The sequence below is a fragment of the Huiozyma naganishii genome, chromosome 2 (assembly GCF_000348985.1).
Source record: "Huiozyma naganishii CBS 8797 chromosome 2, complete genome".
Taxonomy (NCBI): domain Eukaryota; kingdom Fungi; phylum Ascomycota; class Saccharomycetes; order Saccharomycetales; family Saccharomycetaceae; genus Huiozyma; species Huiozyma naganishii.
This window is the reverse complement of record NC_035923.1, coordinates 900849-928773: the sequence shown is the minus strand read 5'-3', so window position 1 is coordinate 928773 and position 27925 is coordinate 900849. Positions and strand designations below refer to the sequence as shown.

Below are 27925 nucleotides of genomic sequence, written 5' to 3'. Positions count from 1 at the left end.
GATTGTCTACAGACACCCGCAGGGGTGGACAAGACCCGCAGGGCGAACCATGTCTTGTGCAACCTCGCATTCCAGTACGTCTCAGCCCTGGAGTGACCCACGATGCCCTCTTTATATATAACCAGAAATTATATATCGACGATATATAAAAACAGAGGAAGCAACGACTTTCACAGCTTCCACTTGAATTCGAAAGCCGTATTGCAAGAGGTGCTCAACGTCACTGGTATAGTAGCACACACAGGTTTTAACGATGGTATGTTAATGGAGCTGCGTGGGGTTTCACTCTCTGACTTGATATCGTTTACTAACAACTGGGAATCTGTTTCACATATATGATTGCTCCCTTGGGGCCTGCACTGTATACGTACCGTTCCCCTTCTTGTATTAGTCTGCACAGAGCCAGAACGGGATCACCACACTACTGAGAGCGGAGAAGGATGCTCAGGATATCATCTCGAAGGCGAGAAAGTACAGACAGGACAAGTTGAAACAGGCGAAGCTGGACGCCGCTGCCGAAATCAGCGCGTACAAGGCGACGAAGGACCAAGAACTGCGCGACTTCGAGAAAAACAACCAGAGCGACGTCAAACAGCTGGAACTGGACGCCGAGAGGGATATCCAAACGGACTTGCAAGAGATAGAGAAGACCGTCGCGGAGAAGAAGGGCGCAGTCGTCGACCTGCTCGTCAAGGCCGCGACCAACCCGGTGGGGGGGGTCCACATCAACGCGCAGAAGTCGCACGCCTCGCAGAAGGCTTGAGTCAGCGACGCTGGCAACAGCGTTTTTCTTGGGTCCCTCTCTCTCTGTCGTAAACGAGTTATGTATTGATGTAAAAGTTTATCGGTATTTAAACTGTTCCAAATACGACGGTATCCACTGAACTTGTTCTCATATATATACATACACGTTCCCGAAGATGAAGAACTCTTCTGATTCTTCGCAATTTGTGCTGAACGGCGAAATGCTGAACCAATTGAACGCTACGGTCAAAGAGTTTGTCAATCGTTGGCTGCTGAACCAACCTTTCTTCGCCAACAAAGAAATGCCCCAATCGACCAATGGCACCGCCATGTGTGTCACAGTGGTCGTACTGCTGTTGCCAATTGCTATAGTGTACTTCAGGAGACACTGCTGCGGGAACGGCAGGTTGCCCAAACCAGTACCTTTCAAAGTGAGCTTGCCCGACCAGGCGAAGCCAAATTGGAAGGGTAAGAGACTGTCCTCCACGGAGGTGGTCGACCCACAGAACCCAAACATGATTCAATGTTACTGTCCTGCCACTGGCCAATTCTTAGGGTCCTTCCCATCGAAGACCAGGGAGGACATAGACTTGATTATGAAGCAGGCACAGTCAGCGCACGACGAGTTCCGTCACAGTTCCTTCGAGAGAAGACTTCGCGTGCTCGTGTCCCTGAGGGAGTACGTGCTGAACAACCAAGACCTGATTGCTCGCGTAGCTTGCAGGGACTCCGGGAAGACAATGCTGGACGCCTCCATGGGTGAAATCCTCGTCACTTTGGAGAAACTCGCCTGGGTGATCAAGCACGGCCGCAAAATCCTACAACCATCCAAGAGGAAGGGGCCCACTAACTTGTTTATGAAGATGTACAAAGGTGCAGAGGTCAGATACGAACCACTGGGGGTCATCAGCGCCATCGTGTCCTGGAACTACCCGTTCCATAACCTACTGGGGCCTATAATCTCCTCCATCATCACAGGTAACGCCATAGTCATGAAGTGCTCGGAACAAGTCGTCTGGTCCTCGGAATTCTTTATCAAACTGGTCCAAACTTGCCTCAGGGCTTGTGACGAGGACCCTAACTTGGTCCAACTGTGCTACTGTCTCCCACCTACGGAATCCAACGGACAAGCTGCAAACTACTTCACAGCCCACCCAACTTTGAAGCACATCACCTTTATTGGGAGCGCCCCAGTGGCCAAACACGTCTTGAGACACGCCGCGGAATCAATCACCCCGCTGTGTGTGGAACTAGGCGGGAAGGATGCATTCATCGTGTTAGACTCGGTAACTGCATTGGAGAAACTCTCCTCGATCATCCTGCGTGGATCATTCCAATCAGCAGGACAGAACTGTATCGGTATCGAAAGAGTGATCGTCTCAAGCAAGAACTACGATAAACTGGTGAGCATCATTGCAAAACGGTTCAAGGACGATCCATTCAGATTGGGGTCCGATATCGACCACCACGTAGAGGGTGTCGATATGGGGGCCATGATTTCCAACAACAGGTTCCCACAACTGGAGTCCCTTGTCAAGGACGCAGTCTCCAAGGGCGCCCGGCTGCTCACGGGAGGGTCCCCCTACACCCACCCAAAGTACCCACAGGGCAACTACTTCCAGCCTACAATGCTCGTTGACGTGACGCCGGATATGGACGTTGCCCAAAATGAAGTGTTCGGTCCAATCCTTGTAATGATGAAGGGTGAATCTACCAAGCACTGTATAGAGCTGGCCAATTCCGCTCCGTTCGGTCTGGGTAGTTCTGTGTTTGGTAACGATTACCAAGAGTGCAACTACGTGGCGAATGAACTGAAGACAGGGAACGTCGCCATTAACGATTTTGCTACTTTCTACGTCTGTCAGTTACCCTTTGGTGGCATCAATGGGTCCGGTTACGGTAAGTTTGGTGGGGAGGAAGGGTTACTGGGTATTTGCAATGCAAAGAGTGTCTGTTACGACGCGTTACCGTTTGTTTCTACCCAGATACCTAAACCGTTGGACTACCCAATTAACAGCAACGGGAAAGCTTGGACATTTGTCAAGGCGTTTATCACTGCGTCTTACACGACCTCTCCATGGCAGTTAATCAAATCTGTTATGTCCCTAGCCAAGAACGGTAACTGAGGATACGTTGGTGCTCACCTGTACACATACGTAGCGATATATACATTATAAGTTGCATATGTTTGTGAGCCTGAAGGGGAGGGGGTATATAGACAGGAATAGCTCGTCCATAACGTCAAGCCATTATACTCTTCTCTGCTTGTTTGAATTGTTCATGCAGTTTGTTCACGTAGGCCTTATGCATCGCCTCCAAATCCTTCTCCGTTCTTTTAACCACGTCATCTTGCTTTATTGTTTTCAGTTTGCTCATGAACGTTCTTCTCACAGATCCCAGTGACGATTTCAGCCCTGAATTCTTATATTCCTCGAAGACCGCTTTGCAGTCCTTACATTGTTGCAAACGAGATTCTCTCGTTCGTGGAGGTAGCGATATTTTCAAGTTCTGTTGGTTCCCCTCGCCTTCCATTTGTTCTGGTGTCAAATTCATCCCTGATGCCAAAATGCAGCTTACCACTTTCTTTACATCCAAGGGGTTGAACACACTCACTAAAAGGGCATTTTTACCCTTGAGGGATGTCGATGCAACGTCAGTGAAGGGTGCACCCGTGGCCAGTTTCAATTGATCAAATATCTTAACGTTTGCGGTGGACTGTTTCACCTCATTTTGTCTCTTCTGACAAGCAACAAGGCATTGATCAAATTTGCTCTTTGCTGCTAAAAGGTAACTCTTGACATCAACGATTTCATCAGGCTCAGCCTCCTTGGCGGCTGCCTTCCCAGTGTGGGCAGCACCTTTCTTCACTTTCTTCAAAAGAGGGGCCGTTGTATGAATTGAACGGCTGGCACTCCAGAGAAAGTTGCGACATGGTATGATCAGCTTGGACATTGTCAAAAAGTATATAATCTATCGTTACCAAAATGGTCTTACGTCTTTCTGACTTCGACTGGACCATTCACCGTCTTCCCCATCTCTTCTCGGAAAAGTGGTCCATCAACAGTTAATTGGAAACGTTGGCTCGTGTATGGGTGTACGGAGTTTGCATCTTAGCTCTTACCGTTGCAATTGACCATCGCAGCACAGACCGGAAACTTGGAATACTCAAAGAGTGCAGTAATCTTATGTCATATATACAGAGGGTACAAAGAGTGTTTTCTGCGTTGTGTCAGAGGCGTCTTTTGCTTATTCGTAGTTAGAAGGGTATTTGTATCCCGTCAAATCGTAGAAGTTTTCTTTGATGTTTCTCACTGAGACAAACCTACTCAGGACGTTCCCCGAGCCAGCTTTATCGTTTGTCCCGCTCATCCGCGCCCCTCCAAACCATTGTTGGGCCACCACAGCACCGGTACATTTGTCGTTGATGTAGAAGTTCCCCGCGGCAAAACGTAACTTCTCAGAGGCCAAACGGACGGCTTCTCTGTCTCTAGCGAAAACGGACCCTGTCAACCCGTATTCTGTGGTGGTGTCAATAATGTCACAGATCTCGGGGAACTTGGCATCAGGGTACTCGCAAACAGCGAGCAGCGGCCCAAAGAACTCTTGTTTCATGAACTTGTGGTGAGGGTTGCTGCATTTCACAACAGTGGGTTCCACGAACCACCCTTTACTTGAATCGTAGGCTCCCCCATAGACAATTTGTAACTCTGGGTCCTTCTTCGCCTCCTCAATGGCATTCTTCAGTTTGTTGAAACTTGTTTCGTGGATGACAGGCCCGACAAACCCGTGTAAGTCACCGCCGCTCAGGGCACTAGCCGCCGTGTTTGTCGGCGTGCACTTCGAGTCCTTAGCGGCCAGGATCCCGCACATGTCGGTGAGGAATTCTGTTGCCTTCGACTCTGGCAGGTATAATCTCGACGTCGCTGAGCATTTCTGGCCCTGGTACTCGAATGCGCCTCTGATGGTGTTGAACACAGCGTTGGGCATGTCTGCGCTTGGATGCACCAAGTGGAAATTCTTCCCGCCCGTTTCACCAACAACGCGTGGGTAATCTCTGTATACGCCCTGAGCCAGGTTGTTCTGGATGGTTCCGTACAATTGTTTGAAGACGGCAGTGGACCCGGTGTAGTGCAACGCGGCAAAGTTCCGGTTATTCAGGGCCTTCTTTGTAACCATAACGGGATCCCCCGGGACAAAGTTCACGACCCCATGAGGTAGACCAGCCTCCTCCAGCACAGTGTACAGTAGATAATTGGACAACGCGGCGTAATGCGATGGTTTCCACAGGACTGTGTTCCCCATTAAAGCTGGTGCACCAACCAGGTTAGCAGCGATGGCGGTGAAATTGAAGGGGGACACTGCGTAGACAAACCCTTCCAGTGGTCTGTACTCTGCTCTGTTCCATACACCGGGGATGGATTCAGTTGGTTGTTGCGCGTACAATTGCTGAGCGTAGACGGCGTTGTACCGGAAGAAGTCCGCCAGTTCAGCAACACAGTCGATCTCAGCCTGGTACACGGACTTCCCCTGTCCGAGCATACAACTAGCGAGCATATCGTACCTGTATTTCGTTGTAATCAAATCAGCAGCTTTGAGAAAGACAGACGCACGCTCGTGCAGGGGCAGTTCGAACCATTTCCGTTTACTGTCCTGCGTAGCCTTTATAGCCCTCTCGACATCGCTTTCCGATGCTTGTGACACGTTTGCAAGCACCTTCTGGTGGTCTGCAGGGTTCGTCTGAGCGAGCAACTTGCTATCGCTGTAAATCCGTTCACCGTTGATGACCAGAGGAATCTGCAGCGCGGAGTTGTTGAACTTCATCAGAGACGCTCTCAACAGATCCCAATCTTTCACATCTGTCACACCGAAATTTTTGATCGGCTCATTGCGGATGTGAGATGGTAACTTGTAATGCGCCAACTGCGATAACCTTCTCCTGAACATTCCCTGATTCTTGTGTCCCTAGCAATAGAGTCACCGAAATAAATAAAATAACAACTATAAATACAAACCAAAGACAATCAATTGACCCTGAACTGACCTAGTTGACTTATATACGTATGTATGCGCGTACCTGTGTACCCGGTACCCAATGCTTTGCTTGCCCGATGCGATGATAGAGCTTCCCTCCCCAGCGGGGATCCCTTTGACGGCCTGAAAATTAAAGGAAACGGGCCTTCGCCGGGAACCGACTCCCGGAGTTTCCAGTTACCCGCCCGTGGCTTAAGTAGCAGCCACGAGCCACCAGCACCATGAGGTGTGGCTCTACTGGCGGTGCTGCCTGGTGAGGATGGACCCCGATGGGTCGCCTGGTGGACCGTCGTCGTGGTGCTCGGTTCTCTCGGGTGTGCCGTAGTAGTACTTGGCTCTCGCAAACCCGAAGAGGAAGTTGGAGGAGAAAACCCAGAGGAGGATGCCGAGGGCGATCACGAGGATGGGTTTCCATCCGAGTGGCTGGATCAATTCGTTGATGAGAGTGCCCAGTAGTCTCAGCGAGAGTGCCAGTCGCATGTGGAAGAACTTGTCCACGTCGTTCTGCGAGCAAACCCCCCACTCGCGGCATTTGGCGGCCATCGCCGGTAGAGCACCGTTTGTAGCACACTGGTTCGTGTCGTATTGTAACTGGCAGAGTGCGATCTCCTCTTGTAATGCACGCTTGTGTGTCGCCCATAGGGCATGCATGTCCTTGCGAACCAGCCGCAGTATGTACACGATCCCAGCGGATACTGTCAACGTGTTGAAAGTCCACTGGAAGTACGTCAGCGAGTCGTAGAACAGTTTGGAGTGAGGTTCCGATTCCGGGGACCACGGTGCCGGCAGTGTCTCTTCTTCTTCCTCGTCGTGGCATTTCGGGTTTCCCCCCAAGCGGTTGAACTCATCCCCGTGTTCGGTGTACCCACTGGCCCGAGCCGGGCCGTAGTAGTAATTGTTGTTGATGTGGAAGTTGACTTGCTTGTCCTTCAACCACTCGTGTCGTACAGTGCGAGACGCTGCGTTCATATGGCCCTCGACTGCGTCGTGTTTCGCTTTGTGCGGAGTGTGGTTGCAATCGGCGTTGAGTACGCCTGCGGTCTCCGCGCCAAGCTGCGTCGGCGAGAACAGTTTACGCACTATGCTGGTCGATGTTGGGGTTGTGGCACTTTGTGTGGAATCTGGGACGTGTTTAGCGTGCTTTTCATCCTCGTCGTCGGAAGACAGTTGCTCCCTAGTGTCGGCTTTGAAATCCGCCGCGTATATGCTCTCCCTCATCTCTTGTAATGGTGCCAACGGTGTTATGGGTGGTTGTTCTGCGTCGCTGACTGTTTCCACCTCATCCACCTCATCCACCTCCATCAAGTCCTCATCCAAGTCGATCAACGCATCGCCGTCATTGTAACGGGCCCCATTGACAGAGTGTCGAAGCGGCGACGGACTGACGGGGACAAAGGGCATAAACCTTTGCTTAAGTTGCATCTCCATCGCATCGTTTGCTTGAGAACCACCGTTCAGCGACAGGTTCAACAACGACGAATCTATGCCCACATCCTCGCTGGTATCTGTTACATCCGACAGAGACAGGTTACTGAAGGTCTCCATTGGGGTACCCATGGTCAATAAGAAATGTTGACCTCACTGTGCTGTTTGACACTCACGTACGTGCCATAATAATATAATTTACTTTTTCCAATTGCAACTTCTTCTCCATACATAATTTCTGGTACAAAAAAAATAGCGGGATGCATACAGTGGGGGAAGACTGGAGAACAAGAGATGAAGTAGCTTTGTTTGGTGACTACTTCGTTCAAGAGGGTCCTAAGAGGTTGCTGCACAGTGAAAGTAGCGCATTTGTGGTTGTTTCTTGCGTAGACTAATTTTTAGAATTTGGTACTGTTGAGGACGAGCACCCAGCCGCCTTCCATGCCTAATTCCGTAGTTGATTTGGGAACACCTACCAAAATACGTGCACTAAACTGTCTCCTTGGATCTTGCCTGCTTCGTTCGGCGTGGGGGGGAGGTGGACAGTTGAACAATGCGATATACGTTGGCCTCAACAAATCAAGAAAACTACGAGGGGAAACGATAATTCCGCTCATCCATTTACGTACCGAAACGCCCGGTATATCCACCCTTTGTTTCGGTGATTGCACATGGGTCTGTATCATATATATATATGTGTGTGTGCGAAGTCCAGTATGGATCTCTAGACCCTCTTTGCCTCTCCCGTTTCAAAGGGCTGTTAGGTTACTCAATTGCAGCTACTTGTTTTCGTTCATTTCAAGTTCAACACCATAGAACAGCGGGTGACTTTTCTGCATGGCGCCTCAAGATATGACAAAATAACACTACCTACTCAGCATAAGACACGAGTCTACTGCAACAATCGTCAAGAGACCACAGAAGAACCACGTTCTTTCTTCCTCGTGTTGCAATGTTCATTCCCAGCAGCAAGAATCGTAGCGAGAAGCCTGGCTCGTGGTGTTGCCCCCTCGTTCTGCTCGACCACCCAGAGTGCAAAGCGTGATTACATCACACATCCCCTCTGTTTTGCATGTTTTATTCATTTAGTGGGGCACAGAGCGAACCGCCCAAAGAGGGAATTGTGTAAATAAAAGGGGTGGGGCACATAGGCACACCGCCAACACAATACTCCGCGAGAAAATGCCGCACGGCAGCTATTACCTAAAGAGGAAGGAACGGTACCGCTGTTTCGCTCCGCGGGAAAAGGGGCTGTGGAAACCCGCGGAAACACCAAAAGAAGAAATTTCTGCCCTTGTCCAGTGACATTTCCGGATTAGGAAATCGACGCGTCTCGTTCAGGAAACGCTGATTAATTCATCTGTTTTTTATTTCTGTATCTTCCCACTGCTTTATTGTTGGCAACTTGCAGGTATCAGCTGTCGCTGCTCTTTGTTGTTGTCATTCCTCTCTTCGAATCTAAGGCACAGCAGCTGTATACTGCACTTGACAGATAATCCCGTGGTCCGCTCTTTTGGAAATAGAACAAAAGAAGTAAGGAAAAAAAATAGCTGCTCTTCTAGAACGACACAAAATTTGGAAGTACAGGAATATTTTTGTATATTTATACTGTCTAGCTTTATTCGGTACTTACTTCCTGTTTTTCGCTCTTTCCGCTTTGCACTGGCAGGCTTCCCTTTCCAGAGAACCAGCAACAACAAAAACACCAGAACGAGATGAATTCGTCTACTGAAGCCGTCAATGCCACGGCCGAGACTTTGTTCAACGGCGCTGCAGGGAAGCAGTTCTCATTCATGTACTCCAGCGTTGCACCAGCAAAGCACATTGTTCCAAGACCTTCCTTGGTAGAAGGTATCCCTGACGGTATCTTGGCCCTGATTGCTCCAGTGGTCGCATACTGGGTTGTCTCCGGGTTCTTCCACTTGTTGGACACTTTCAACTTGGCAGAGAAGTACAGGATCCATCCAAGTGCCGAGGTTAAATCCAGAAACAAGGCCGGGAGATTGGAGGTCTTAAGAGAGGTTATCCTACAACACTGTATCCAAACGCTTTTCGGTCTCACTGCGTACAAATTTGACGCGGAATCAGTTACCGGGTTCGAGGCCTATGAGATGTGGCACCTGAAGAAGGACATATACTCCTTCATTGGGCCACAGTTTGCGTCCATGATTAAGGACCAATGGATCGTGCTTTTCTACAAGTACGGGCTGTCCCTAATCAAGTTGTCTCTTGCCTTCATTTTCGTCGACACATGGCAGTTCTTCCTGCATTACCTAATGCACTACTCCTCCACTCTGTACAAGAAGTTCCACTCCAGACACCACCAGTTGTACGTCCCATACGCCTACGGTGCGCTGTTCAACGCCCCCACTGAGGGGTTCCTTTTGGACACCCTTGGAACCGGTATCGCCATGATCGTCACTCGCTTGAGTCCCAGAGAGCAAATCGTCCTATTCACGTTCGCTACCATGAAGACCGTCGACGACCACTGCGGATACGTTCTGCCATTCGACCCATTCCAAATCTTCTTCCCCAACAACGCCGTCTACCACGACATCCACCACCAGGAGTGGGGGTTGAAGAGTAATTTCGCTCAACCTTTCTTCACTTTCTGGGACACCGTGTTCGGCACCAGATTCCCAGCTCTAAAGGAGATGAACACCAAGAAGGTCAACATCCACCAGTACAAGCAGTTCTTGCTGAACAGAGACGAGGAGAGAAAGGTCAAATTGGAGAAAATGAAGAAAGTCTTGGAGAAGGACGATGAATGATTACTTATGCGGGGGAGTAGATGGTAATCGTTTTGTTACATCGCCCTCAAGTTATATACTGTATTATCTATGGAAAGTTATTTATACGTTGTTATGTTATGCCCTCATTATTATATCTGTGACGTATAGTTGATTTTTTGATATTTTTTGCCTCGTTTTACAGTCAATGAACAGTTCAGTTCGATAACGAGAAACAGCTCCCATTTGAGATTGAGTCTGACCGACTAAAACATTTACCCCTAGCATTGCCAAGCAATGTGTCTGATAGATATGCATGATACGATCCAATTGGTACCGGTCCCGTTTTTCGTGGGGAAGGCCAAGTCGTTGAACCCACCACAGAGCAAAGTGTTCGTCAATGTGTGCCATAATAAGGAGGTGCCGCCCCCTAGGGAGCCCTTTGCTGGGTTACAAACCTTTCAGAAAATAATGGCAAACCAATGGGAGATCCCCATCGTCACATCTCCCAAGAGGACAGATGTAGACAAGAGTCATCAACCTTGCATTGTGTTTGACTGTATTATCAACACAGACATTGTGGAACCTCTAGAGGAATACGAAGACCTTCGAAAGATCACCATGGAATGGTGTCTGGAGAGTATAGAGCTGCGAGAGGATAACTTGCTTATTGACAGGGACTCGGTGAAGTTCCCCAAGATGAAGTACAAGGGCCAACTACCACCAGCATCTGTCACAATGGAAATACCGAGAGAAGACGGTACCCAAGAATCTGAGGGAAACAACCCGAGCTCGTTGTTACAATGGAAGGCAGATACAGAACGATTAGAGGAGCAAGAGACCACTTTGAAAACATTATTCCCGCAGGGACCTCCTCCGAATAAGCCTCTGATCCAGGAAATATCAAGGGAGCACCAGTTGAAACGAAATGAAAGAGTGCAAAATATCCAAGAGATAAAAGAGTCCTGCACCTTTGACGTGGCTATGCGTAAGACATACGACACTACTGAGTATAAACTGCGTATCAAAATAGTCGGTTCAATCACTAAACTACTGGCAGATAACTTGGAAGTGAAGTACGACGCAGATAAAAACCAACTGCTTGTTGAATACGCAGCGTCTCCGGTTTTGAAGTTAGACCTCCCCAATTTCATCAAGGAAGAACACTATACTGTGCGAAACTTCAAAACATTTTTAGTAAGTAATCGAATATATATTTTCGTTTAAAACGGCGTTAGAGCCAGATTCTCTCTGCTAGCTACAACGGATAGCGACCCGCCAGTAAGTACGGATTCGCTGTCCCCATGACCCTGATTGAGGTGGTCATCGCTGCCGATATAGTCTCCACCAAGGACTTTTTCAATGTCCTTCAATTTGGTCATACCCTTAATCTTGTTCAACTCGTTACTGGTATAATTTACACGCGCCCTTCCCACCGTTTTCAAGGGGTAGTCAGGGTCCAGCTCGCCGTTTTCCAGTTTCTTCCCGATCTTCAAATTCACACATTCCAGTTCATGGAATTTATCCTCGATACCAATGATCCCATTGACGTCTAACCCGCCATTGTCAATGGACGTAATCATATCCAGGTCGTTCAGCTGCTCGTATGTATTCTCATCAATGATGATCGAGCCCTTGGTTACCAACCCATGAAGGATCCAAAACTGTCTGCTCTCCAATTGTTTATCAGTGTCCGTAGCCAAGAACTTTGTGTGGAGCGGCACGTTCATTTTCATCATTCTGGCCAGTTCAGCGGCATCGTTCTCCTCACCACTGTCCAAAGTCTCCATGTATTTCAACAGAGTCTCAATATTCGAAGGATTTTCACTGTTCATAATGACAGTGTCGACACCTGAATTACAAGCCAGGTCAGCAGCAATGATTTTCGTCTTCATACCACCGGTACCCACACTGGACCCGCTGCCGTTCGACAAGTTAACACCGCGTAAGGGATTCCCATTTTCACCCTCACTCAGGTGCAGATTCCTCACGGTCAATATGGGTTTCGCATCTGGGTCGACCCGTGGGTCGTTAGTGTACAGACAGTCTACGTCCGTAAGCAAAAAGAGATAATCGGCCTGGATCAAAGAAGCGGTGATCCCGCTCAAGGTATCATTGTCACCAAACTCAATCTCACTGATGGACAGCGTGTCGTTCTCGTTAACGATCGGAATCACGTTCATATCTAGCAGTTCTCTAACTGTGTTCCTTGCATTTTGAAACTGTTCCCAGTTCAAAATATCGTTTCTTGTCAGCAGAATCTGCGCAATCTCCTCGTTGAAATTCTGGAACAACATGTCCCATTTACCAATGAGCTTCCCCTGGCCAATAGCGGCAAGCGCTTGCGTCTCCGATACGGCCGTGGGCCTCTTATCCCGAGACATAACGTTCAATCCCATGGCAATCCCCCCAGAGGACACCATGACAACCCGGTGGCCCATTTTTTTGAGGTGGCACACCGTCTCCACAATACGTGTCATAGATGCGAGCTTCAAATCTTTAGTTTCCCCATCGACTAGCGAGGAGGAACCCAGCTTCAGCACAATAGTATAGCTTTTGCCGGTCATTTTCTTTTCGAACTAAAAGGAGGGCGAAACAGTTTTGCGTCTAATAACTGCAATGTACAGGGATGTGTTATCCTGGATCTGTTCCCAGTATACAAACGGCACCCGCAGTGGAAATAAACGGCCCGTCGAGGCAACAATCCTGCCCCGCCCCCTCTCTTTATATACTTCTTTGTGGTGAAATTTTTCGTTGAAGCAAGTTTCTGGAGAAATTACGTCATTTAACACGTAGTCCGAAAAGGGGAACAGATCAACTGCCAAAGATGTCATTTTACATAAGAAGTATACTGATTGCACCGGGTCCAGTGGTCACCACATGAGCATTGTCTCGCAGATCTGCAGCAAACTGTCCCTCGAGACGCTGAACGTGTCCGCGTTCGCGAAGAAGGAGTCCGGCAGCTGTTCTCCCGTGGTGAACTTCTGGAGGTCGAGGTAGAGACGCCTCGTGTGTTGCGAGAGTACTTGCAATTGGTTGACTTGGATGCCCGCCAGTGCGTTGTTTATCTGCTGTGTGTTGAAAGGGTACTGGCCCATGTTCATGGCCTGCGGAGGCGGCGGCGTTTGTCCGTTTGCGTCCGCGGTGGAAGGTGTGCTGTACGTGCTTGTTTGCTTCATGTACGCGATGAATGTCTTCAACTGGACCAACGGTCTCACGTACGGTGCACTAGCTGTGCTTACTCTTTGGAACTTTGCTAGACATGTTGCCAGCTGCGTGAAAGTGTCTCTCATCATTTCCATGTTATGGCGTAATGCGGCGAGCAACAGTTCACGTCCCTGAGCCTCGCTCTCTTGTGTAGTCAGGGAAGTACCCGAGGACGGTTTATTCAACACCGCGTGGATGTTATTCATTCTTTCATAGACACTGAACATGATTTCAAGACAGTCACTGATCAAAGACAGACTTCTCCCTCTCAGGAGAAACTCGTAGCCCGCAAGATCCGAATTGTCGTTATTCAGATTCAAATGATCGAGTTGGCTTAAGATGATGGTTTTGATCAGAACAACGTATGACAGGAAACTGTCCTGGAAAGCCGAGAAGTTCCCATCCCTTTCATACTGTAACAAGATATAAAACTTGGTCAGAAGCACGATCTTGAAGTAAATCTGCGAATTGATTGCAGTGGTGACTAATGTACTCCCCTTCAAGCCATCTTCAGATTGGCCTGTCTGTGTTGCCTCGTAATGTTTCTGTAACTGATCGAGCAATCTCAAAGTTTGCTTAATCGTTATTTTGGAATATGGGTCAGACCCTGGAGCAGTTGCCGAATGCAATGAGTCGTCCTCTATTTCGTTGGTGTGAAGATAATCGATCAGTTTCAATTCGGTGTCAACCAATGGGGAATCCCTCAGTAGTGAGGAATCCTTGATGATCATTCTTTTAAAAGCTTCTTTGCTGACCAATTCGGGGATCTCCCCACGGAACAACTTCTTGTAAATGTAGTTCTTCACCACAAAGTTCCACAACTGAATCAATTTTTCGTCGCCCGTAACAAGTCGATCGATCGAATTCTCGGTGTAAAGGTAGATGTCCTCGTCACAATCTATGCGAAACAATGCATTGAGACGCTCGTCGGACGCGGCAATGTGGCCCAAGTAGTATTTCAGAATGGAGCAGAACTGCAACTTCAGATGTAACTTCTCGACATCCCGTGAGGCGCATTGTGTGTTGAAGTCTTGCGCTACAATAAACACAGTAGCCTTCAGCTGATTTATATGCGCATCGACAACAGTGAACACGGCTCCTGCAATTTCTGAACCATTCCCACCATCGCACACCACACTAGCGTGGAAAATCAGCATGAACAGCGAGAGTATACCAACGGAGTACAGTTGCCTGCCACTCAGCTGCCCGGTGCTGAAATCAGTCTTGGAAAGATTTTCTGGAGTGAATATATCGTCCACCATGGCCATCAACCTGTCCAGTGACTGGTCTAGAGAAGGAATGATGTTTGGCAGTTCAGGGAGCCTCGTGAAAAGGTATTCCAACGACTGTTTTGTTGTCTCTGGTTTAACCAATTTCAAGTGCGTCAAATCTGCGGAGAACTCTACTCTTTGTGACATTTTTTCGCGTTTGACCTCCCTCAAGGACTCTCCAAACCTGCTTTTCACAATATCGTTTAAGTCCCTGTAGAATTTCATGAGAAACCCATCTCTTATGATCAGAAACTGGCGGCTGAATAGTTGGTTTGGCGTGTCCTCGATATGGAACCCTGTTGAACTGACAATATCTGAACTTCTAGGTTTTAAGAGAGGGAAATCTGAAGCGGGCTCCTGTTGTTGATTCCCGTTCACCGCGTTGTACAGTTTTGCCGAGTTCAGTTTGAGTCTCTTCAGGTAGGACTCATCCCTCATATCTGGGGGATCTCTCCCCGCCGCATTGATACTGTTTTTGTCTGTCCCCTCACGACTCTGTTTCTGCTCCTCTATAGTATCATTTTTGTGGTCCATGTACTTTCTTTTGTATTCCCTCAGGTGCAAGAACTTTTCCTCCAAAAACTCCATCTCCTTCAATATTACTTGCTCTTGAGTATACGAAGATGTCATCAAATCAAACGAGGGCAATTCCTCCAAGGAGTACAAGTACTCTGTACTGTTTTTTGAGTTATCTATCTTTCTCCCAGGAGTCGTGCCCTGGTCGGATCGAACAAACGGTTCGTGGCCATGCCCCATCGAGTTCCCTCCGTACGGGTTCGCTGAGAACGCCCTATCTTCCTTCAATTGCGGGGTGTAGCTGCGTGTATCGGGCAACTTCGCGCCAGACGTAGAGTCGTTCCCGACGTTATTCATGGATTTGAACTGCGGAACGAATGAGTTCTTGGCCGTCGTCGTGTTACCAGAAGCGCGCCGATTGGTGGCCATGGTTTGAAACTGGTGCTGCTGCCTGCTTGCCACAAACTGGCTGTTATTGGGGGGCCTTCCAACGGGTCTTGGGTGAGCAGCTGTCCTTTGTGTCGAGAAACTTGCTGGCATCGGTGCAGTCATCTAGAGCAGTCACTGCTGTGCTAAGAAAAGAGAGACAGAGAAAACGCCCAAAAGCTAGAATTTCAAACACAACCTCGTTCTACTAATGGCAACCAATTGTCGTACCTGTGAGTGTCCAGCCAGTGTTAATCAAGAACACCGTTGCAGTGCAATCAATAGTAACGTCTTAAATTCGAGAAAAATTGAAGTTGTTCAAACTCATTGAAATTTCGACTTCTGAGCGTATCGTGTTTCAGCAGCCACGATTGTGAAGAGGCTGGAGCTTCGAGTAGTCACCCGTATGTATACTGTAGTGCGGTGCTATGTACGTGTTCACGGCGTTAGAAGATACAGGCATTTTCGACTGTGGGAGGTACATACAATTACTTACAAAAAGTACATAGAGGTTCCTCTCACCTTCTTCAGCTCCTCTTGTTCAGCACACGATCCTCACCCATAGTCTTGTCTGAGTGACTCTGTGACCGAGTTACCATAGTTATAACTCATCGCGAGTGTTGCTGGTGTTGCCCTTTGAAGGGTACGCACCGCAAGCGACGATGGTGACGTCCTGAAGTGGTTTGTCTCTTCTATCCGTGTCCACGTTCTCGACGTACTTGACGACGTCCATCCCTTCGACGATTTCACCAAACACGACATGTCTGCCGTCTAGCCATGGGGTAGCGACGGTGGTGATGAAGAATTGGGACCCGTTGGTGTCCTTCCCCGCGTTGGCCATGGACAGCAGCCCTGGTTTGTCGTGCTTCAAGTCGAAGTTCTCGTCCGGGAACCTGTCCCCGTAGATGGACTTCCCGCCGATCCCACTCCGGTGAGTGAAGTCACCACCTTGGATCATGAAGTTGGGGATCACACGGTGGAAAATGGATTTAACAAACCCCATCTTTGGGTCCGTAGAGGTAGACAGCTCGTAGAAGTTCTTCACCGTCTTGGGGACAACATCCCCGTACAGACCAATCACGACACGCCCGATTTTCTTGTCCCCATGGGCAATGTCAAAGTACACTTGCTCGGTGACCTCTGGCGCACCAGCAGAAGCAGCAGCAGCGACAATCGCAGTGAAAAGCGTGACCACAGTCACCAGAACGTTCAACAACTTCATCCTCGATCCTCGTTGCAGTGTCTAGGACTACCCAAACCACCAGTGACACCCAACAACATCACCACCAACTGCTCTGGAAACTGTTCAACTTCGTCGAAACGACGACGAAAAGGACAGCGATCAAAGGCGACCGGGTAAAACACCAGCACCGGCACCAGCAGGGCAGGGCCCCAGCTACTGGATGCACTCCGGTTGGGACCTGATGCTCGTAGCCATCAGCTTGTCCATCATCTCCTTCGAGATAAGTTCGCGGGTGCCGTTCTCGTAGGGCGAGGTGTTCCCCGCAGTCTGGGCGGACCCTGCTGCCGTAGTCGGGACCGCCGATAGAGGGCCGAGCGCCGTGTTTGGTGCGGTCCCCGGCATGGGTGTCGTTGTAGCAGCCCCCTGTGTGGCTCCCTGGACGGCCCCGTCCGTGGCGGTGCTCTGCGTCTTGAATTGGACTCCCTGTGAAGGTTGGAAGTGTACCAGTTTCTGCAGGTCGTTCAGTGTGTTTGACAGGTGGTAACTAGCGGACATCATCCGGTTCTGGAGTATCTTGAACATGCTGGGGGACTGGTACACGTTGGCGCCGATGATGTAGTAGTCCTGCATCGGTTCCGTCCGCCGCGGCGATAAACGCCGCTGTTTCTTGACCACCCAGAAGTCCGGCTCCCGCACACACGCCAGGACGTACTCAACACCCCGCAGCTTGCACAATTCCCGCTCCATCGTCATGTACAGCGGGTACTTTCCCAGCACCTCTCTGCGGAGCGGGTCCAAGTGCGAGAACTCTTGCGAGTCGCCCAGCGTGGCCGATTTCGACCCGTCTGGGGCGGTCCCACCGGGACCCTGCGGCTGTGGCATGCCGTCCACGGGCAGTTGCGAGAACTGCCGCTGCATCTTGATAACATGGTTGTTAGAGGTCTTGTCGAAGAAGGGCGATTCCGAGAAGTAGTCCAGCACGTTATCCGTCCGCAACCCAAACGCTTGGATCCACTCGGGAGATTTCCATTGAAGCTCGTCTAGGGGGATATCCATTGCTCGGTAGAGGTATTCTAGGTTTCCTGGGAGTCGAGTGTACAGCAACTGGGAATAACCGCTCAGAACTGTCCATGTATCTAATGCATTGGTACTTTGAATATTTTTGCAGTGAATATTTGAAGTATCAGAGTGCGAGGACGTTCAAGAAGGGACACTCTTACGCAAGAACCTCTCCGATTCAATCGACCGACCCACTTCACATTCTATATACCTATCGCTATGATGGTGTCCGTGCGGTTTTTCCACGCGTGCCGCACACTAGCGGTGAGAAAGATTCCAAGTTCAACAGCGACGATCCCAGACGTATCGAAGTTCCTGACGGTCATCGGGAGAGACTGTGCAGAGCAGACAGAGTTGTACGAAAACAAGTGGGAGAATCTCTTTGAATGGGATTCCGCTGTGCTGAAAGAGAAGGGTGTCCCCATCCAACAGAGAAGGTATATACTGCTGCAAGTAGAGAAATTTAGGAGGGGCACGCCCGTAGAGGAGATTAAGAAGGGCAAGAAGTCGTTCTTTGGTGGGGAGAGGAAAAGAAAGGAGAACAGGGCCAAGTGGGAAGCGGAACAAAGGGCCAAGAATAAATAGACTCGCACACACACAGCGGCTGGACATATCTTTCATTGTAAATACTCTCAAAATATGTATAGTGCGTGTTTATACATATATATTATCCATTCATAATTCTTAGACAAGAGCGAGGGGGAAGGATACTTGGTACACTGTGTAACGCCAAGTCGTTACTTCCATGTTGGTGTTTCCACTTCAATCCAAAAAGTATCCGTTATGCTAGATATCAAGACTATTAGATGGGTAATAGTTTTCTAGTCCTCTTGTATATGGGTAGTAGAGTAGTTGTTTACAAAGAGTGGTATCAAAAAGGATATTAGGGTTGTAACTCGAAGCTTGGTTACCTGGGTGATTTGGGAATCACCCACATACGAATGGAGTCTACAAGGTTCAAAAAAGATGTTTCATCCGAGGATCGAACTCGAGACCTTTGTCGTGTGAGGACAACGTGATAACCGCTACACTAATGAAACACTGTAATAACTTTTTTTTTTGGGCCTTTTCTTTATACCCGTGTTACATCCATTGGCAAATCTAACATCATTTTTTGATGCGATGGTTCGTGAGAATCCATGATAGAAGACGGCATACCTGTACAGTGAGTGCCTAGTGTTTGATAATCCATGTGTTGTGTGAATTGCAAGGAAATGTGCATAGTTATCGTTTAATCACGACAACTACCATATCGTTGCTGTTGGAAATTATAGGTCCAAACTGTTGGAAATAGAGATACAAACATGCACCCCGTGTGATGCAGAAGTTTCTATGTCTCTACGACGTTTTGTTACGTGGAATAGATGCTACAATTGGTGTTTATGACACGTCAACAGTATCCACGCGTCTGTACGCAGTCATCTACGGAATGCGAAATGTGGATGAAAATAAGACGAGATATTTTCGCGATTTGTTTGCAAAAACGAATTAAGAATTTATAACGCATCGTGAATTTGTTTGATATTTCTTCCAGAATGAATCATATAAATAGCCACGATATAGACCGTCGTCTCGAAGTAATTCTCAACACAGATTATTTCCAATCTGCTTATTTTATATATATATATTTTCCTTACATCTGTAAGGGCAAGAAACCGTTTATACAAGGTTTATAAAATAATTTATCTGATACTAAGATATGTCTTGGCAAAGAGGAACAACTAACAACACGTTGAGAAGCTTCGAGAACTTCGCTCACAAACCCTATAATCTTCCTAGATATAAGTACATTTTTGTCTTATGTGAAAATGGAGAATTGTCACAACGGTATTTTTCATTGGAAAAATATATTTAAAGATATCTCTAGATAGTATCATGTACACTACACAGTTCTGTTTAGAGAAGCCGATACAGTTTTCATATAAGTCCTATCGCCTTGTGATGATGAATCCCGTCAACGATCAGTACTATTGTTATAGTGCAATGCATTTTTCTGCAAATCGCACCCATCTCAAGCAATTTAGCAGCATACCAGCGATCTGCTAACAGGTCTTCCTACCAAGCTTCAGTCTCGCCCAATTCCAGTGAACTTAGGGGACAACTTTCAATAGCATTATTCTCTTGTGGACGACTCAACGAATCCCTAACAGAGTTATTCTTCCCTTTGACCGAACCATCTTGCTTTGATCTTTCCAACAAATAACCGACAGCTGTAAAGCCCGCGTCCGTGGTAAGTTGTTAACGTTTTCCTTCCACGAATGGTACCAAAATTTGTGCTGTCACCAGTTTCTTTTTCAGCACGTTCACAGTTTCTATTTGTGGAGTTCCCCATTTATCCAAGATATAGTCAAACAGTGCTTTAGCAATATCGCTGCAACCGGGGATAAAGGCTCCGGAATAGTTCGCCATGCCCATAAACTTTTGAGCGGCTTTGATGGACGTGGGGATTGGTAACTCCTGTACTGCCTTAACTTTGTCTTTTTGAGTTAAAAACCCGTCGGGGTTAAATGTTTGGAGACCTTGGGGATTTCGTATCAGGTTTCAATTCAATCTCATGATCATAAGTTTGAGTGCCTGATTGAAGTGGTAATTTATCTGTTACCGTATTTTGAAATCATTGTTGCAGTTCCTGTGGTAGTTTGTGGAAGGTCATACAGTTATTCTTCATAGCGACTGACTGAACAACAAAAATCTCCCACCGTCTACATTGTAGATTTCTTCAAGTGTGGCTTTAATTATACTTTATTGCTAGCACTAACTTTAATTGTAGCATCTACCAGAAACAATTCTGGGTGTTGATCCAAGATTGGATTACCAATTAATATCTTCTTCGAGATACAATGCCGTAACGTAGGCAGCAAGATAGTATAAACGATCATTATTACTGTAATTTGCAGCGCGCTTCTTGGACTGCTGTAGACCTTAGTCAGGGGATGGCACTTTTCCACAGCAAAGATGGGATAGTATACAGCTGCTATTTATACTTCATGGCTAGGTTCTTACAAACCAGGGTGGTCGGACTACCAGTGTCAAACAGTAATAGTAACAACACACCATTTACCAAACAGGAACGTTCGCGACGAGTTCCTTTATTTGGAGGGTTTATAATTTGCACAATGTCATCCTCTGGAACGCTGACTCTAACGGATTCAGACGCACACTTGCGGCTTGTTGTTTGGCCTACACAGGCATTTGAATTAGACCCACTTGTTTTCTGACTGACGTTGGTACCTGCACAATTACTGATCTTGGACACACCTGTCCTTGGATTGGCATCCGATACGTGTTTTGAGTGGGGCAAACAACCTTTCTTTGTATCGCTGATAGGAATAACTTTTTTATCATAAAATCTCCAGACTTTGAACAAAAATTATTGGACTTCCTGTTGAAAAGGGTCTTTTTCGCCGTCGCTATTCATTGTAGTAGAGTACTAAAATAATTTAGTTTGGATATGACTTTTGGTGTATACTAGTATTTAAGTGTATGGTTCGCTGATATCTTCTGTTTTGAATCAGAGAGATCAATTCACTTGATGTTTCTTACCTTATTATAACTGAGGAATTTCACCTTTTTACAATAGCTAACGATAATGATGATATATTTACATTCTCTTCAAAACGTGTCATCATTCTTGTCATACTGTTTATGCCTATCATTTATCTTATCGTCTTTATAATAGTCATTTTTTTATATCCAGCAATTTTATAATTATCTTTAGCCTTGTGCCAGCTCTTTGAAACAAAACTTTAAAATAAAGAAATCATACATTCTGTTAGGATAATTTGTGGGAGTCCCCGGAATATAGCTGGCTGGCTACCAATGATACAACGGCACGGAACACTGCAAACCTGGATAAGGGATTTGTTCAGAAGTACACCCTACAGATACTTCCGAAACATATATAACCAGGTCATGCAGGATATTCTCAGGTCTTGAAGCTTCTCTGAATATGAACCAAGGATAACAACGGGAATTAACCAAGAATAACTGATTAACTAATAATCATAGCAAGGTACAACTAACGGGTAGACTAGAGTATATACTTAGATAGTAATTAGCCTATCTAACCAACTAGTCTGACCCTAGTTCACATCAACAACCGAGTCTTAGCTAACACATTTGTATATTCCCTCGTGGAAGAATTGGACATGTCGCGGTTGTTGGTTGGCCAACTGATTGGTTATTTGGTTTGAACACATTGTTAGAGTTTCTAGAAACTTGTGTTCCCGGGAAATGGTTCTTGTCCTGACCACTACCTCAACTGTAGCGTCTCTAATTTTACTTCTTACCGCATTTCTGTATTTATCTGCGGAATTCCAACATTAATCCTACATACCAAGAAATAAATCCTTCTTTACTGATCTTCACAGACATAAAATTGTTTTCATAGACACCTAAATACAGGCTGCCACACAATATATACCCATCTCCTGCATTTACTCCATGAAAAAAACCACTTTTATTTTGAGAAATTACTTATCAACTAAGTTGCATATTAGTTGTTCCAAACCATCGTTGTACTTGACCTCTTTGTTCAATCTTACCGGGGTCTTGAAGGATAAAAATTCAAATTTCTAAATAAGTATCAGATAATGGTTATAGCGTACCTGAATTAAGTATATATTCATACTGGTCGCTGACGGGATTCATCATCATACTACGATAGGACTTATATGAAAAGTGTATCGGCTTCTCTAAACAGAACTATGTAGTGTACACAATACTATCTAGAGATATCTTCAAATATATTTTTCCAATGAAAAATACCGTTGTGACAATTCTCCATTTTCACATGAGACAAAAATGTACTTATATCTAGGAAGATTATAGGGCTTGGACCTATAATTTCCAACAATTCACTTAATTTTTGAATTATTGTAGTTTCCCATGTAAACCCAATTATGACTGTTCCTCGGACATTAAACAATCCGGCACGAGGTCGTATTTGCTTGAAGAGATGCACTCTTCAAAAATACCTTAATTGACATGAAAATAAGCACTTACAAGCCCTCCAGGTTTAGAGCGTAGAAACCGGCCTTATATTTTGAAAGGTCTGAGAGAATGAAAGTTCCCCGAAAAATGTATTAAAGTACAACCGCGGTAAAAACCTAACTGATAAACTTAGTTACTCTATGATTAATGCTTCTTTATGTCACGGAAACCTAACACATACAAGTATAATACCAACTTCTGTATTTAAATAATTATATAAAGTTTACCAAAATTTTAAAAAATTTATAATTATTGCGGATTTAGCTCAGTTGGGAGAGCGCCAGACTGAAGAGTTTAAACTTCGGTCAAACAAAGTAAGTTATCTGGAGGTCCTGTGTTCGATCCACAGAATTCGCATTTTTTTTTTTTGGAACTTTTGAAGTTCATAATTTTTTTCTTGAATTTTTTTTCACTGTATTGTAAGTAGCATACAGGAGATGAGCTGGATGGAGGCGAGTTAACAGTTGTGTTTGTATAGCAATCCAGTTTCCATCGAGGCCTTTGAATAGAAATGTCAGAGGTCATAACAGTAGTGAAGAGAAAAGGCGTTTTTGAAAACGATGCAGCCTTCAATGGCGACAGGATAGACTTAAGCAGCGAAGATGAAATGATGTCAGATGCTGATGAAGAGAATTCTATATCAAGAAGAGACACTGACTCTCCAATTGTTACCCCCGGGGAACTGATTACCGATGACCCTGTGTGGATGAGAGGTCATGGTACTTACTTCCTAGACAACGTGACCTACTCTTCTGTTGTGGGTACAGTTTCTAAAGTCAATAAACTTTTATCTGTAGTGCCGTTGAAAGGAAGATACGCCCCCGAGACGGGTGACCATGTTGTTGGTCGGATCAGCGAAGTGGGTAACAAAAGATGGAAGGTCGATATAGGTGCCAAGCAACATGCCGTGCTGATGTTAGGTTCCGTTAACCTGCCCGGTGGTATCCTGAGGAGAAAATCTGAAAACGATGAATTGCAGATGCGGAGTTTCTTGAAAGAGGGAGATCTGTTGAACGCTGAAGTGCAATCTTTATTCCAAGATGGTAGTGCTTCTTTGCACACAAGATCTTTGAAGTACGGAAAATTGCGTGATGGTCAATTTTGCGGCGTGGCAAGCTCGTTGATTGTAAAATCTAAGAACCATACTCACAATCTACCAGGTAATGTCACCGTTGTGCTGGGTGTCAACGGTTACATTTGGTTGAGGAAAACCTCCCAAATGGACTTGGCGCGAGATCTAAACTCCGTTGGAGCTGCTGGAGGTGCATCAACACCAAAAGGTACCAATGGTCCAACCGGGGCTGTATCGTTAAACCCAACGACTAACGTTTCTATCACCAGGTTGGAAGAGGAATCTTCTTGGCAAATATATTCTGACAAAAACGACCCGAATATAAGCGACAGCATTAAACTTACGATAACACGTTATGCAAATGTCATAAAAGCACTAGCATTTTGCGAGATTGGTATTACGCAAGAAAGAATAATTAGCGCGTACGAATCCAGTATGGTTTACAGAAACGTCGGGTCTTTGATCGAAAGAGAAGTTATGGAATCGTTAGGTGCGGATGTCATCAACGGTGAGAAAATGAGGGGCACAGGCGTGTAGTTGTAAGGAAACCTTAGAGTGTCCATCTACATGCGCTCTGTTCCATATGTACTTTTAATTAAGAATCTGTAAGATAGCATAGATCTTTGAGGTATCCAAAACATCTCTCATGTAAAAGGTCTTTTTGGTACTGTCAACGCATATTTGGAGCTCTGTCTCTGGATATACGAAGTTAACGTTTCTGTATTTGATTGTGGCAATATCGACTGCACCAAGAAATGAATGCTCTTTGATGGACCTAAGCATTATCTGTAATATGAAGGGACCTTGGACAACGATATCCTTGTACTTTTCCACATTTTGGCAGTATAGTTTATCCCAATGAATTCGATGGGGGTTCAAAGTGAGCTGGCTATATTGTATAACATCCATTTCATGGAATGTAAATTTAGCAAATGGAGAAAATATTTCCTGCCCAACCGGGTATGTAATGACTTGTGGGGATTTATTTGTATACAGAAGTGTTCTGAGCTCTTTAATAACAGTTACGGATGACTGTGTGTCTCGTATTTGCCTCTTCATAGTAACAAAAGTACCACTCTTCAGAGTCTTTATGGAACTTATTACCTCTTCACAGTTGTACTGCGTCATGTATCTAAGAGGCCCGTTTTGTTGTAATGTACCACCAGCCCATACACGTCTCTTGTATCGAAGGGTATGATCTTGTAAAAGTTCACTGGGGGTAATGCATTGAAAGTATCCATCTTGACTCAAAGGTTTCCACATTGGATTGAAGTAAAGCAAATGCTCTCCGAGTTGAGTACCATTCGAGGAAACATTCACACCACCTACCAATTCATTGAAGTTTTTGACTAGTGTATCATCAACAAATGCATTAATCTGTCGGCTCCACAATCTAACAGCCTTGATTGTCATGTTTACAACCCCACCCCTTGCAGAAATCACTATGACCAATTGTTATACTGCTGTACCTGATCTCATCTCTGTTTTTTTATCTAATCGAGAAAATAATTTGAAAGAGGACATTTATCGGTGAGTCTAAATTGGATGCAGGGACAAGTGCATTAATAGACGAAAGTTACCGATCTTGTTAAGTTATCACAGGCTGTTGCTGCTTCTTACAGTTATCACGACAGAGTGAACAAAAAAAATGGCGGACCTGGAGAGACCAGGCGCTATATACACCAACAATTTTGCGTTTTGGCAAGCCGATGGGGATGTCACCCGATGCCCAAACTGTTATTTCGAGTTCTCCTTTTGGGTTCGAAAACATCATTGTAGATGCTGTGGGAAAGTATTTTGTGGTCAATGTGCTCACCAGTTCTGCAAGTATGATACGGAAAGAATTAAAGTAGTCAGGAGGTCAAAATATGATACCGAGTTAGCCCCATACCGAACATGTGTATCGTGCTACAATAACCTAAAGAGTGCTCACCTACTAATAAAAACAATGGAACAACACCGGGGTGGATCTGAGGCTAACTCGGACACAGATCAGGGAACGATAGAACCTGTCTGTGAAGCATCAGCCACCCCTCTCTCGATATCGTCCCCAATAGACCATACTGTTCCCACCAATCAGGTTTCAGACGAGCGGGACGAGAATAATGCAGAGGAAAGCCACTGTCCTATTTGCAATATAGACTTCACGAAGATAACAGAAAGCCACGATAGTCATATCATAGAGACTCACATCGAAGATTGTATACGACGAGCAGAAAACATTCAACAACATCATAATATCGACGTAGCCGCTGAAAATGTGGATGTCAACGCACATATTGCGGCCAACGCCTGTCCTACAGTTAAGAACAGAATGCTAATTTACAAAGTACCTGTCCCCCACGGTCAGAAAAAAGAAAGCATAAGAGAGGAGGATTACGAAGAATGTCCCATATGTTTTGAAGCAATGATGCCGGGACAGAAAGTTGGCAGACTGGAATGTTTATGTGTTTTCCATTACAAATGCATCAAAAGCTGGTTTGCTAAGAAATCTCAAAAACTTGCAGCTGAAAGCCACAACTTGAGCAGTCTCGGCAAGAATTTCTGCCCATTGCATGACGCAATTTTCTAGTGCATATACTCGCAATTATAACTTGCTTCTGGAACCCTAAAACTGCAGGCTTCCTAGTTTATTGCTTACTTTCAAGTAGCTTCTCATTGAACCTTTATGCATCACTGTTGACGGATATTGAGTTTAAAAGTCAAATAATGAAAATTTTGGAAAATTTTGAGATGAGCACTTACACCGTCTGAGCATCGCCAACAAGAAAATTAGCATGGCTGGTGATAAGATCCGTAAGAAATCAAAGGCGACAAAGGAAACCGCCTCATTGGTCGCGAAGATCAAGGCCAAGGCTTTAGAAAACCAAAAGAAGATATCAACCAATGATGAAGAAGTGCATAGCGATGGGGTCTCTGATTTTAAACCGTCGTCTAAACAAGCGGAAAAGAACGCGGACGTTTCAACCCAGGATGATGATGATGAGGAGTCCTTTGAATCGTTTGAAGAGCTAAATTTGGTCCCTGAACTACTTGAAGCCTGTAAGAACCTAAACTACTCTAAACCTACGCCGATCCAGTCTAGATCAATTCCGCCTGCCTTAAAGGGTAAAGACATAATTGGTTTAGCCCAAACAGGATCAGGTAAGACTGCTGCATTTGCGATTCCTATTCTGAACAGTCTGTGGCACGACCAGCAACCATACTACGCTTGTATTTTATCCCCCACAAGAGAGCTGGCTCAACAGATCAAGGAAACCTTTGACTCTTTGGGTTCCTTAATGGGGGTCAGATCTGTTTGTATAGTTGGTGGTATGAATATGATGGACCAGGCTAGAGATTTGATGAGAAAGCCCCATATTATTATTGGTACTCCCGGTAGACTGATGGACCATTTGGAAAATACTCGTGGCTTTTCCCTAAGAAATTTAAAATACCTAGTTATGGATGAAGCAGACAGACTGCTAGACATGGAGTTTGGTCCGGTATTAGACAGAATATTGAAAATTATCCCAACCCAGGGTAGAACTACTTACTTATTTTCCGCTACCATGACCTCCAAGATTGATAAATTGCAAAGAGCCAGTTTGACAAACCCTGTCAAGTGTGCTGTATCGACCAAGTACCAAACTGTTGACACATTGGTGCAAACACTAATGGTTGTCCCCGGTGGTGTTAAGGACACTTACCTAGTTTATTTGCTCAATGAGTTCATAGGTAAATCGATGATTATTTTCACCAGAACAAAAGCTAATGCTGAAAGGATATCTGGTCTTGCCAACTTACTACAGTTTAGTGCCACTGCACTACACGGTGACTTGAACCAAAATCAAAGAACCGGTGCCTTAGACTTGTTCAAAGCGGGCAGAAGATCAATCTTGGTTGCCACTGACGTTGCTGCAAGAGGTTTAGATATTCCTTCTGTCGATGTGGTCATCAATTATGATATTCCAGTGGACTCCAAATCATACATCCATCGTGTGGGTAGAACTGCCAGAGCAGGACGGTCTGGTAAATCCATCTCATTGGTTTCGCAATATGATCTTGAATTGATACTAAGAATCGAAGAGGTACTGGGGAAAAAACTACCAAAAGAGAATGTAGACAAGGACATTGTTCTAGCCTTAAGAGATTCGGTCGACAAAGCCAATGGTGAGGTGGTCAAGGAAATGAGTAGAAGGAACAAGGAGAAGCAGGCAAGAGGGAAAGGCAGACATGGCAGAATGATGCTCAAAGATGGATCGGATAAAGAAGAGCGCTGAAGTTCCAA

The 27925-nt window shown here is 45.9% G+C and overlaps 17 protein-coding genes and 2 non-coding genes across 19 annotated transcripts in view; 10 read left to right on the top strand and 9 right to left on the bottom strand.

The window, feature by feature from the left end:
• SRB2 (Srb2p) overlaps positions 1-96 on the top strand; it is a gene marked incomplete at both ends in the record, with an annotated part of 684 nt that extends 588 nt beyond the window's left edge. Inside the window, one exon of the mRNA XM_022606471.1 lies at positions 1-96. This exon is cut by the window's left edge and continues 588 nt beyond it. Coding sequence (XP_022463163.1) covers positions 1-96 — 96 coding nt within the window.
• Positions 97-253: 157 nt separating this feature from the next.
• VMA10 (H(+)-transporting V1 sector ATPase subunit G) lies at positions 254-763 on the top strand (the record flags this gene model as incomplete). Its single annotated transcript, XM_022606470.1, has 2 exons — positions 254-256; positions 401-763. 2 exons carry the CDS (start codon positions 254-256, stop codon positions 761-763), a joined length of 366 nt encoding a protein of 121 aa, XP_022463162.1.
• A 157-nt stretch (positions 764-920) lies between these two features.
• On the top strand, positions 921-2870 carry MSC7 (meiotic recombination directing protein; the record flags this gene model as incomplete). The annotated part of the gene is made up of 1 exon (XM_022606469.1): positions 921-2870. The coding sequence occupies one exon, from the start codon at positions 921-923 to the stop codon at positions 2868-2870; it is 1950 nt and encodes a 649-aa protein (XP_022463161.1).
• Positions 2871-2985: 115 nt separating this feature from the next.
• RRF1 (Rrf1p) lies at positions 2986-3696 on the bottom strand (the record flags this gene model as incomplete). The annotated part of the gene is made up of 1 exon (XM_022606468.1): positions 2986-3696. One exon carries the CDS (start codon positions 3694-3696, stop codon positions 2986-2988), a length of 711 nt encoding a protein of 236 aa, XP_022463160.1.
• Positions 3697-3990: 294 nt separating this feature from the next.
• Positions 3991-5688, bottom strand: PUT2 (1-pyrroline-5-carboxylate dehydrogenase; the record flags this gene model as incomplete). The annotated part of the gene is made up of 1 exon (XM_022606467.1): positions 3991-5688. The coding sequence occupies one exon, from the start codon at positions 5686-5688 to the stop codon at positions 3991-3993; it is 1698 nt and encodes a 565-aa protein (XP_022463159.1).
• Positions 5689-6009: 321 nt separating this feature from the next.
• BRL1 (Brl1p) lies at positions 6010-7320 on the bottom strand (the record flags this gene model as incomplete). The annotated part of the gene is made up of 1 exon (XM_022606466.1): positions 6010-7320. The coding sequence occupies one exon, from the start codon at positions 7318-7320 to the stop codon at positions 6010-6012; it is 1311 nt and encodes a 436-aa protein (XP_022463158.1).
• Positions 7321-8915: 1595 nt separating this feature from the next.
• Positions 8916-9971, top strand: SUR2 (sphingosine hydroxylase; the record flags this gene model as incomplete). Its single annotated transcript, XM_022606465.1, has 1 exon — positions 8916-9971. The coding sequence occupies one exon, from the start codon at positions 8916-8918 to the stop codon at positions 9969-9971; it is 1056 nt and encodes a 351-aa protein (XP_022463157.1).
• A 255-nt stretch (positions 9972-10226) lies between these two features.
• Positions 10227-11156, top strand: PIH1 (Pih1p; the record flags this gene model as incomplete). The annotated part of the gene is made up of 1 exon (XM_022606463.1): positions 10227-11156. One exon carries the CDS (start codon positions 10227-10229, stop codon positions 11154-11156), a length of 930 nt encoding a protein of 309 aa, XP_022463156.1.
• Positions 11153-12496, bottom strand: KNAG0B04740 (uncharacterized protein; the record flags this gene model as incomplete). Its single annotated transcript, XM_022606462.1, has 1 exon — positions 11153-12496. The coding sequence occupies one exon, from the start codon at positions 12494-12496 to the stop codon at positions 11153-11155; it is 1344 nt and encodes a 447-aa protein (XP_022463155.1).
• A 306-nt stretch (positions 12497-12802) lies between these two features.
• KNAG0B04730 (uncharacterized protein) lies at positions 12803-15475 on the bottom strand (the record flags this gene model as incomplete). Its single annotated transcript, XM_022606461.1, has 1 exon — positions 12803-15475. The coding sequence occupies one exon, from the start codon at positions 15473-15475 to the stop codon at positions 12803-12805; it is 2673 nt and encodes an 890-aa protein (XP_022463154.1).
• A 475-nt stretch (positions 15476-15950) lies between these two features.
• On the bottom strand, positions 15951-16571 carry CPR2 (peptidylprolyl isomerase CPR2; the record flags this gene model as incomplete). The annotated part of the gene is made up of 1 exon (XM_022606460.1): positions 15951-16571. The coding sequence occupies one exon, from the start codon at positions 16569-16571 to the stop codon at positions 15951-15953; it is 621 nt and encodes a 206-aa protein (XP_022463153.1).
• Positions 16572-16745: 174 nt separating this feature from the next.
• Positions 16746-17588, bottom strand: MED6 (mediator complex subunit MED6; the record flags this gene model as incomplete). The annotated part of the gene is made up of 1 exon (XM_022606459.1): positions 16746-17588. One exon carries the CDS (start codon positions 17586-17588, stop codon positions 16746-16748), a length of 843 nt encoding a protein of 280 aa, XP_022463152.1.
• A 222-nt stretch (positions 17589-17810) lies between these two features.
• Positions 17811-18176, top strand: FYV4 (mitochondrial 37S ribosomal protein mS41; the record flags this gene model as incomplete). Its single annotated transcript, XM_022606458.1, has 1 exon — positions 17811-18176. The coding sequence occupies one exon, from the start codon at positions 17811-17813 to the stop codon at positions 18174-18176; it is 366 nt and encodes a 121-aa protein (XP_022463151.1).
• Positions 18177-18558: 382 nt separating this feature from the next.
• KNAG0Btrna10V lies at positions 18559-18631 on the bottom strand. The gene has a single exon. It is a non-coding gene; the product is annotated as a tRNA-Val (tRNA).
• A 4206-nt stretch (positions 18632-22837) lies between these two features.
• KNAG0Btrna6F lies at positions 22838-22940 on the top strand. The gene is made up of 2 exons: positions 22838-22875; positions 22904-22940. It is a non-coding gene; the product is annotated as a tRNA-Phe (tRNA).
• A 154-nt stretch (positions 22941-23094) lies between these two features.
• On the top strand, positions 23095-24192 carry RRP4 (exosome non-catalytic core subunit RRP4; the record flags this gene model as incomplete). The annotated part of the gene is made up of 1 exon (XM_022606457.1): positions 23095-24192. One exon carries the CDS (start codon positions 23095-23097, stop codon positions 24190-24192), a length of 1098 nt encoding a protein of 365 aa, XP_022463150.1.
• Positions 24193-24246: 54 nt separating this feature from the next.
• Positions 24247-25068, bottom strand: HTD2 (hydroxyacyl-thioester dehydratase HTD2; the record flags this gene model as incomplete). The annotated part of the gene is made up of 1 exon (XM_022606456.1): positions 24247-25068. One exon carries the CDS (start codon positions 25066-25068, stop codon positions 24247-24249), a length of 822 nt encoding a protein of 273 aa, XP_022463149.1.
• A 235-nt stretch (positions 25069-25303) lies between these two features.
• On the top strand, positions 25304-26227 carry PIB1 (phosphatidylinositol-3-phosphate-binding ubiquitin-protein ligase; the record flags this gene model as incomplete). The annotated part of the gene is made up of 1 exon (XM_022606455.1): positions 25304-26227. One exon carries the CDS (start codon positions 25304-25306, stop codon positions 26225-26227), a length of 924 nt encoding a protein of 307 aa, XP_022463148.1.
• A 205-nt stretch (positions 26228-26432) lies between these two features.
• RRP3 (RNA-dependent ATPase RRP3) lies at positions 26433-27917 on the top strand (the record flags this gene model as incomplete). The annotated part of the gene is made up of 1 exon (XM_022606454.1): positions 26433-27917. The coding sequence occupies one exon, from the start codon at positions 26433-26435 to the stop codon at positions 27915-27917; it is 1485 nt and encodes a 494-aa protein (XP_022463147.1).
• Between the last annotated feature and the right edge of the window lie 8 nt (positions 27918-27925).